Raw genomic sequence first — 9,554 nt, 5'->3', positions numbered from 1 at the left:
TTTCACTTCCCTCACAAGCATTTTCTCTGAAGATCCCTGAATATTTTGCAAATGCCAAAGTTACTTGAAAGCTCAGAAAACAAAAAGGAACAAACAGCAAGTTTTTCAACTGTGAACTGCTGTAAAGGGTATTAAAGGGATTAATTTTTTTTCAGCCTTAAATGATTTGCAAACTCAGCCTGAAAAAAGTATCACCCCTGGGAACAGTGTTCTGAGGCCATACTAACCTCCGCCAGAGGAGATTCATGCACAAATCATTGAGCAAAAAGCCAGCAATGAGTAATCAAAGGCACGCACCAAACTCCAAGAACAATCTGCAGAATCCACAATCTCAAGCAGTAAAGTTTTCCACTGAATAATTTCTTCTGAGAAAAAGGAATTTGTTGAATTCTAGGTCTGGTATTTGTGAATACTTTTTTTTTTTTTTTAAGAAAAAATTATTCACTGCAAACAGAAAGCTGCTCAGAAAGGCACTGGGATTTATTCATACCAGCTTTGCCATTTTACATGAGATTCAGGTAGCTTTTTTTTCTTGCCTGTCTTCTGTTTGCAAACACAAAGGAAACCAATTCCTTTCCTGCGTGCTTTAAGCTACAGGCTCTTCTTCAGCACATCTGTCAGAAAGCAGTTCAGCGGCTTTCCTCCACATTGTTTCCAATTTATTAATCAACACTTCCAGCTCCCTACTGAGTTACAGCCACATTATGGTCCCCTTGAAGTCCATGGCAGCACTTCCACCAACTTCATTAGGACCAGAAACTCGCTCTTGAAGTCTCTGCCAATTCCTTAAGTGCTTTAACTTCAGTGTTGGAGATTTCTGTTTTAATCTTCCTACGCCTGTTTCTGACACATCATTTTACATGTGTGCATGCACCAACTGCCCTTCTTGAAACTAAAAATGGCCTTAAAAGCAAATGGAAAAGTTTGGGGTTTTTTTCACCTGTGAATGATGCGATTGGGACCCTAAATGTCTCTTTGCCGTGGCTGTTAGAGGAGAGATGCCATCTTGAGGGGTCTGTTAGAGAGCCCCAAGTGCAGACTCTGCTCTGTACCGGGCAGACAGCTGGGGTTCAGCCTGCTGTAGGGGGAATTTTGGCCTCTTCCAGTTCCAGTCTCTGTTTCAAGGACACCACTAAGGCCACTGGTCCATGGCTCATGGGAACAAATCACAGCCATAGAAACAGTGATATCTGAGCACCAAAAATTCCTTCTTGTGGAAAGCCTAGAGCTGGGCCCTTCGCAGGTCAGGCCAGTCACTTCCCACTGACCCCACTCAGCCTGAACCAGTTTACTCCAAAGCCAAAGCCCGGCAGGAGATGTTAGGAGCAGCATTCCCATTTGCCTGCCCTTTTTGTTTAGTCACCAGCTGAGTTATGAAATCCGCCTGCAGCGTCACCGTGTCCGTGGGTTTCCCAAGGGCTGGAGAGGCTATTACCAAGGACCAGCTGGAATGTTAATTACCCATTAAGGAACTAAATCTGGGGGATTTCTCAAAGCAAATACACATCATCTCTGGCACTAACCCCACAGTGGCCTGAGCATCCTTCCCAGCCTGGAACGCAATCCTTGCAGCCCCTGCTGGAAGCCCCTCCCTTCTCATCCCAGCCAGGGAACGCTCTCAGAGCTGTCCTCAGCAGCAGGACAGCGTGGCTGGAGCTGGAATTCAAGCCCCAGGAACATTTTGCAGGGCAGGCAGCTCCCTTGCAGACACACCAGAACTAGTGCGAGGCAAAGTGAAAGGGAAGAATGTGTCCCAGGGAGTGGAGAAAGCTCCTTCCTGCCCAGAGGCTGGAGGGACCGGGAGCAGTCTGTCTCCCAGCAACTTTGGGACTGAGGGCAGCACGGGATTTTGAAACAGTTGGTTAATTCTTTTAGCAGCTCATATGGTTATTTCAGCCTGTTGCCCATAAGCGGAGGCTCGTCTCCTTGTCTCTGGCTTGCATCTGTTCCAGAGGAATATCCATAGGCTCGTACAGTCCTCTTGGAGGATTGTCACAGGCAGAGCAGCACACGTGGCTCCATGGGGACAAACCCAGCCTGCCTGGCTGCCTGTGCACCCCTCACCGTCCCCAGGCTCCTCCTCAGACAGAGCACCCACAGCACACGTGCCCTGATGCAGGCTGACCTCTGCAGCACTCCCTGCTGCTGACTCTTTCCTTCCCCTTTCCTCCAAATCAGGCCACAGCCGCTGTCACTGGAGCTCCCGGCTGGAATTACAGCAGCTCTGCCAAGGTGTATTTTAAAAGCCTCTCCTTCAATATTCAAACAGGAAGATCCCTGATGCAGTGGCAAAAGTGTATCGAGCACAGGAGCAAGTGAAGGTGTTCCACGGGGTCGAGGCCAGGGTTACAGTGGCATCCCTGAGCACAGAGAGCTTTCCCATGGGAAAATCCCAGCACGGGTGGGGGCAGTGCCGGGGTGGATAGGGAGACTCAAGGACCAAACCTCTTTTTGCTGGTGGCAGCCCAGAGGTTTGCATCCTGGAATGCTTGGCCAGAGAAAGGAAAAGGTATGGGAAATCTGGATAAGCAATATGGGCAAGTGGATGCCACCCTAAAAACACCCAGCACCCCACAGGTGCAGAGGAGATGGACATGAGAAGGGAGGCAGGGCCAGCACCAAATACTCTCAGTCATGCAGAGGTGCTGGACCCTCCCTGCAGATGTTTCCAGGCCTTTGGACTGTGCAGCCTCGCTAGCAGTGCTGTTATAAGGAGCCTCCCTTGTCCAGCTGCTTCTCCTCCATCAGCCCAGCTCTGAGCACAGTTCTGGGCGCAGATCTGAAGGTCTGTCAGGCGCTCCCATGTAGGGACCCACGGGTGCTCCTGCTTTGTCACTCACACCCCAGCCCATGTGGCTCAGAGCTCTCTGTTTCCCAGAGGCAGCTCAGCACCAGGGGAAGCAGCTGGAAGCAGGGCAGGATCATGCACAGGAAGCATCTCATCAGCACTATAAACTCAATTTCATTGTGCCTCTCTTCTGAAGCTTTGTGGTGTTTCCCCATCCCTACTCTCCTGAGCACTTTTCAAATCACTTGAAAACAGAAAATACTGCCTTGTTGGACCACCTTTATGTAAAATTTTACAAACTGACATTCTCTTTGTTGAGGCAGAACAAACCTCCCCAGTCACAGCTCAGCGAGGTTCCTGCACCATCACTCATGGTTCACCGCTGCAGTCCCTGCTTCTCCCGTCCGCTGCCAGAGCTCCTGGGAGACTCACCGCGACCGAAACCTCTCCTTGACGAAAATACACCACCCACACATATTTAACCACAGCGTACACCCTCTTGTGGGTGAATTCCCCAACACCTCCTCGCAGTCAGGCTCCGGCCTGAGCTCGGGGCACGGACAAGCAGCTGCCTGGAGACCCCCAGGACGCCTCACCACGCTCAGCCCCGACAGCGCCGCGAGGGGGAAAGGCCTGCGCCCCATCTGGCTCTAAGCCGGGGCAGAGCCGGCTGCAGCGGCGTAGCCGAGGGGAAGCAGGATGCTTGCTGGAATTACACCCATTTCCCTCCAGTTGTTTTTTGAACCGGTTCGCTTCCAAAGCTCTCCCGGGCCGGCTCCGTCTGGAGCGCGAACACCCCCCGGACGCGCCGCCATCTTGGAGAGGGACGCGGGGGGAGGCCGCCGCCATCTTGGGGAGGTCGGGCGGCGGGAGAACTGTGTGTGGGGAGAGGCGGCCGCGGCATCCCGGGGAGAACGGCCCGGCCCGGCCCGGCCTCGGGAGAGGCGGCCACGGTTTGGCCCGGCCCGGAAGGATCGGGACTGGGATGGGGACGCAGCCCTGCGCCTGCGGCAGCGGACACGCCGCCTCCCGCCATCCCTTCCGGGTGAGGCGGTGACCCCCGCCCCCTGACCCCGCCGCTTCCTTTCCGCGGCAGCCGCCGGAGCAGACGGGCAGGTGAGTCCGGGCCGCGCCGCATCCGCCGCCATCCGCCCGCCCGCGCCTCGCCGCGGCCTCCGCGCCCGCCGCCCGCCCTCGCGGGGCCGGGGCTGCGCGGGGCAGCGCGCTCGGCGCGGGGGAGGCGCGCCCGGCGCCGCGGGGCCATGGGCCGCGGGAGAGCCGCGGGCTGGAGTAGCGGAGCGCCCGGCGCCGCGGGGCCATGGGCCGCGGGAGAGCCGCGGGCTGGAGTAGCGGAGCGCCCGGCCGGGGCTGCTGGGCCTCGGGCCGGCCCTCCCCCGGACCCTGAGCGGTCGGGGCCGCGGTGAAACGCGGCGCGTTCGTCGCTCGGAGCTCGATGCCGGCGGTGCAGCGTGTGCTGCGTGTTCCGCGTCGGCCTCGCCGGGCTGGGGAGAGCGCTGTCCCTGGAGCCCGTGCGCCGTGGATGTGTCCAGGAGGGGATGTGGTGCTATTGAAGCGGCCGCGCAGATACTGATGTAAATCGATGTTACAATGCTCAGGGCAGTTGACAGGGAGAGGGCACGGCCGAGGGTGATCGTGGGTTGTGTTTGGGTTGGGTACCTCGGGGCAGTGGCCGGACATCTCCCTTGTGCAGGGCGCCGGCTGTAGCAGGAGTTTGGCAGGAGAGGGCAATAGGGAACTGTTTTTCTGTGCTTGGGAGCGGATGTACAGGATCCCTGGCCATCAAACCGAGCACACCCGAGTGCTGCCCCTGTCTCCCATCACTGGGGGTGGGCTTTGGAAGCAGGGACTTAGCTGGGCTAGTCCCGACGATGTGGTTGGGAGACCAATAATGTGGAAAAACCCAAGCTGGTTCTTAAAAGATCTGAAGACTTGGGGCTTACTGACAATACTGTGTCTGTGTAATTGTTTATTTTGGTGTTTTCTTTCCATAAACCCACATAAACAATCAGAAGTGCTTAGCATTGCTGGTTATTAAGGAAATGAGCTCCCTTGTGCACTGCTGTGGTGGCACTTGGGGACATCAACTGCCATGAAGTGCAGCAGGAGAGACTCCACTAAACAGCTGTAGGTGATGACCTGTGTGTGAGGATACAGCAAAGCTGGGAATTACGGAGTTTATAGGAAATGTGCCTGTGTTTTGCCAGTGATAACTCATTTTTTCTTGCTTGGTAAAAGGTTGAAATAGCAGAAATTTGATAAAGTCCTTTAACAATGCTGAGAAACTACCAATGTTCATACATCTCTTTTGTTGTTGTTCAGAAATGGCACCTCGTAAGGGCAAGGAGAAGAAGGAAGAGCAGGTCATCAGCCTGGGACCCCAGGTTGCTGAAGGGGAGAATGTGTTTGGTGTCTGCCACATCTTTGCCTCCTTCAATGACACTTTCGTCCATGTGACTGATCTGTCTGGCAAGTGAGTATGGGACAGCAGCACCTCACTGCAGTACCCAGCTCCTTCGGGTGTGAAAGCAGAAACTGGGCTTGGCAAGAGGTTCTCCCAAAATCCTTGAGTTTCTGCTGAGCTTCATGCACGGTGCATGTACATGAACTGGGTGGCTTGGTGAGCTCTTCTGATCAAGATGGTGTTCAGGGCACTGTGTGGCTTATTGATCCGGTAACATTGCAAATGATAGGTTCTGGCTGGGAGAAAGAACAAGGAATGGCTTTCTTTTGAACATCACCTTTTCCTTCTGTAGGGAAACCATCTGCCGTGTGACCGGTGGGATGAAGGTGAAGGCAGACAGGGACGAGTCCTCTCCCTACGCAGCCATGCTGGCAGCCCAGGACGTTGCCCAGAGGTGCAAGGAGCTGGGCATCACTGCCCTGCACATCAAGCTGCGTGCGACTGGGGGCAACAGGTACAGCAGGAGGGCTGGGACACTGCTGGGGACATGGCTGATGGTGAATGGGTGTGGAACGCCAGGAGAGTGGTTTGGCATGGGGAAAGTGTGGCATTCATATTCCTGTGTTCAGCTTCTGGGTCATTAAAGGGGTTATTGGTTCTGACTCTCCTGCAGGACCAAGACTCCTGGACCTGGTGCTCAGTCAGCCCTGAGAGCTCTGGCCCGCTCTGGAATGAAGATCGGCCGCATTGGTGAGTGAGGAAAAAAGGGATTTTTTAGTGAAATGAGCTTTGTAGGCATCTCTGCTGCTTGATCTTGACTTTAGGATTTTCTTCATGGCTGCTTAGGTAGCACCAATGAAAAGATTTCATGGAAACAGATCCTTAAATTGACCAGTAGGTGGTGAGAGCAGTACTCAGAGCCCAGGTTTCTGTGTGCAGTGCAAACCCCAGCAGGATTCTGCTGCCCTCTGATGTCACATGGCTGTTCTGTCACCTAAAAATACCTTGTTGGTCTCGGTGATTCAGTAATGATGGAGTTCTCCAGCTGTTGTAGGGAGAGTCCTGAACTTTGTGGGGAAGTCACACGATGCAGTGGTGGTTGTGCTGAAAATTCTTCAGGCATCCTGTGTTTCTTTTGAACTGCTTTGGCTGCTTGGTTTGAGTGGGGTGGGAGATGGGAATTTTTGCTTGCACAGTGTTAAAGCCCTGGGTACCCAGCCTATGGCAAGTTCCCAGATACCTTCAAAGAGAACTCCTGCACATGTGCAGCTCCTGTGGTGTCCAGGTGCTGAGGTGTTGGGTGATGGCTGTGCCCAGGTGGTTTCTGGGGGTGCCTCTGGAAGGTAACTGTGTCCTGGATTTTCTCCCTGCAGAGGATGTGACCCCCATCCCCTCCGACAGCACTCGCAGGAAGGGTGGTCGCCGTGGACGTCGTCTGTAACCAGCGCAGCACCTTCTGTTATTAAAGCTCTCTTAAACCTCGGTTCAGCTCTGTGTTTTCTTGCTGGGGTGTGCTCAGAAGCCAAGGGGCTTCAGTTAATTCCAGCCACAGATGGCATGTGCTGTGGAGCGAGGCCTCTTGCTTGGAGGGGAACCAGCCTGGTTGATCCAAAGCCACAGGGGTCTTGGGCTTCATATAGTAAAAGCTGCTTTTAGAATGAGTCATGAGCTCTTGCATCTCCTGGAAAAGAAAGCTGGGTTGGGAATGAGCAGCTGCTGCTGGGCTTTCTGCAAAATGTTGCTTAATGCATCACTTCCCCTTTCTGTGGAAAAAGTCCTCTCTCTGCCTGGATATCTGTTCCTAAGCCAGCATTTCCCTTGGCACAGCCATAGTGTTTTATTTGTTATTTTATGTGTGGCCATGGAAAATGTTAGAATAAACTTCCCTTACTGTCTTAAACGTGCACTGTTTGCCGTTCAGATCACTGGTTTCCTGTCCTTAAAGTGGTGGTTGAACTCCTTGTGGAGAAGATGTCAAAAACATGAAACCAGGAACAGCTCAGCGCAGATGGAGCTGTAGGAGGATGGGGCAGGACAAAAGAGAGCAGGGAATGGGACGCTGTTAGCACCAGCTTCACTCTGGGTTTTGTTATGCTTTGCAGGCAGTGAAAGCTGTTGCTGTTCTCCTTAGCCACGCAGGTGTGGCATGTCTGAGGGCAGGGCAGATCAAGCAGGCAGGGTTGCAGGTTTCCTCCTACTAGTGAGGTTTTTAGTTCGCTGTTTGTTGCAGTTTTGCTGGTTGGTTGGTTTTGGGGATTTTGTTAAAAATGGGTTTCACGCTATGAAAAGCCACAGTTATTTCAAGATTGGATGTGGCACTGGGTGCCGTGGTTAGTTGGGGTGTTAGGGCTGGGTTGGACTCAAGGGTCTCCCAGCCTGGTGATTCTATGTGTTCCATGTGAGTTACTCTGTCCCAGGGGACATCACCATGGCTGTTTCATGAGGCACATCTGGGGAGAGCTCTGCAGCAGGAATCCAACACAGGACCTTTGTTGCAGAAAAGACTCAGCAGGCTGCTCATCTCTCAGGGTAGGGGGAGATGTTTCCACTCACTCCCTTTGCTGCCCACCCTAGTCCAGGCCGGTTCAGCCCTGCTGGTTTACACACCAGATGTAGAAAGGGGAAGGTGTCTGCCCCACGTTAAAGGTGGATTTGCTCTGTTAACCCTTAATCCTTGGAAGCTGGAGCCGTGCCGGTGCACACAGGGCTGCCTGAGCTGAGTCACTCCCAGTCTGGGCCCCGTGCTGCCCTGGCAGTGCTGTGCCATGGCCAAGCTGGTGCCTGGGCTCACTGCACCATTAAAGGCAGAAATTGCTTTGATTTCTCAGCCGACCTGTCGTCTTTGAAGCAGCTTCCTGTGTTGATGCATAACCCCAAAGAGGAAATGATGAATGAGGAAGAGAAACTGAAGGCCCAGCAAAGGACATCTTCCTGGCCCGTGTCCTGGGGCTTTCTGGAGGGAAAAGCCCTCCTGTCGGAGTGGCGTGGATGGGTCTCCCGGCTCTTGACAGTCCCTGGTCTGACCCAACTGGCTTGTCTTGAGTGATTCAGTGAGGAACTGAATCACCTGCCCCCCCTGTAGCTGGGTGATGGCTTCTGGGCTGTGTGAGTGGGAGCTGCTCTGCCTGCCCACCCTTGCCTGCCTGCCCAGTGTCATCCCAGCAGGGATGCTCATCCTGTGGAGGGCATGGGGCTGTTCAGGGGCTGTGCTCGATCCCCAGACACAGTCAGTGGTCACTGGTGAGCCCTGTGGCTCAGTCTTTCCCCTCAGGTTTGCCCAGGGCTGATCCTGTGCTGCTGAGGGTGTCACCTCAGGGTTGGTGGGAAATGTGGGTGCGTCCCCCAAAGCTTTGCACAGGGTCTGGGGATGAGAGCTGTGAGATGAGGCCCAGCTGGTGATGAATGGCTTCCTGTGAATGCCCCCAGCTTATTCCACCTCACTGCCTGAAATAATTGCTCTGCTGGCCTCATCAGAGTCCTGGAATCACTCCTTGCTCCAGATGGCTTTTTTCCCCCCAAAAAAGACTTGTGAAGTTTTTGATGGGCAGCACCAAATACAAAGCCTTGGGGTAACAGGGTGGTGACAATTCATTGCCAGCCTCAGGCTATGGGGGAGTGGAGGAGGGTCAGACAGGATGGAAGCTGCTCTCTGAAAGTGTCTTTGTCTCCCCTGGAAAATCCATTCACAGACTGAGAACCCACTGGGTGTCACAGCCCTGGGCAGAAAGTTGTGTGTGAAGCACTGAAGAGCTGACTGGAAATGTCTGTGTGTGGAGCAGGGGCTGACTTGGGGCTGACATTCCTCCTCCAGGCTGGGGCTCGAGGGGCTCAGCCAGCCTGGGAAGGGGATGTTCCTCACCCCCAGGTTGTCACCCCACGTTTGTGGTTTGCACAGCCGGCCCAGCTCCATGGAATCGCTGGGGTTTCATTTGTGAAGTTCCTGTTCAGACTTTCTCTGCTTCCCCTTATGGCTGAGGCTGGTCATGAATGCACCAGGAGCATGGGGCCTCGAGGCAGGGATTATGGCCCAAAAATGAGGAGCTGAGTGGGGGCTGGGGCTGTGAGGAAAACCCGTGTATTCCCTGATAGTCCCAGTGCCCATGAGGGCAGAGACAAAAAATGTATGGAAGGCTTTTGTGTTCTTTCCTTCCCCCCTCCCTTTTTTTCTTCCCATTTTTTTACTTCTCTTTCTTCCATTTTTTTTTCTCAATCTCCTTTCCCTTTTTATTTTCTTTTCAAACCCTTCTGATGGTTTCTAAACACAGCTTTGTTACAGGCCTGGGGTGAGGCTGATGGACACCCTGGGGCAGTGCTGTGTGAACCCCTGGGCACCAGGCCTTTCTC

At 53.9% G+C, this 9,554-nt stretch overlaps 1 protein-coding gene across 2 annotated transcripts; it reads left to right on the top strand.

Moving 5' to 3' along the window:
- Nucleotides 1-3,623: 3,623 nt before the first annotated feature.
- Nucleotides 3,624-6,693, top strand: RPS14 (ribosomal protein S14). 2 transcript variants are annotated; one of them, XM_038150142.1, is made up of 5 exons: nt 3,624-3,904; nt 5,129-5,279; nt 5,563-5,724; nt 5,884-5,960; nt 6,584-6,693. In XM_038150142.1, exons 2-5 carry the CDS (start codon nt 5,131-5,133, stop codon nt 6,649-6,651), a joined length of 456 nt encoding a protein of 151 aa, XP_038006070.1. In that variant the 5' UTR covers nt 3,624-3,904; nt 5,129-5,130; the 3' UTR covers nt 6,652-6,693. The 2 variants fall into 2 exon arrangements, with proteins under 2 accessions (XP_038006070.1, XP_038006071.1); XM_038150143.1 differs by lacking the exon at nt 3,624-3,904 and adding an exon at nt 4,083-4,380.
- The last annotated feature ends 2,861 nt before the right edge of the window (nt 6,694-9,554 follow it).

The sequence above is a fragment of the Motacilla alba genome, chromosome 13 (assembly GCF_015832195.1).
Source record: "Motacilla alba alba isolate MOTALB_02 chromosome 13, Motacilla_alba_V1.0_pri, whole genome shotgun sequence".
Taxonomy (NCBI): Eukaryota; Metazoa; Chordata; class Aves; order Passeriformes; family Motacillidae; genus Motacilla; species Motacilla alba.
This window is presented reverse-complemented; position numbering and strand designations above follow the sequence as displayed.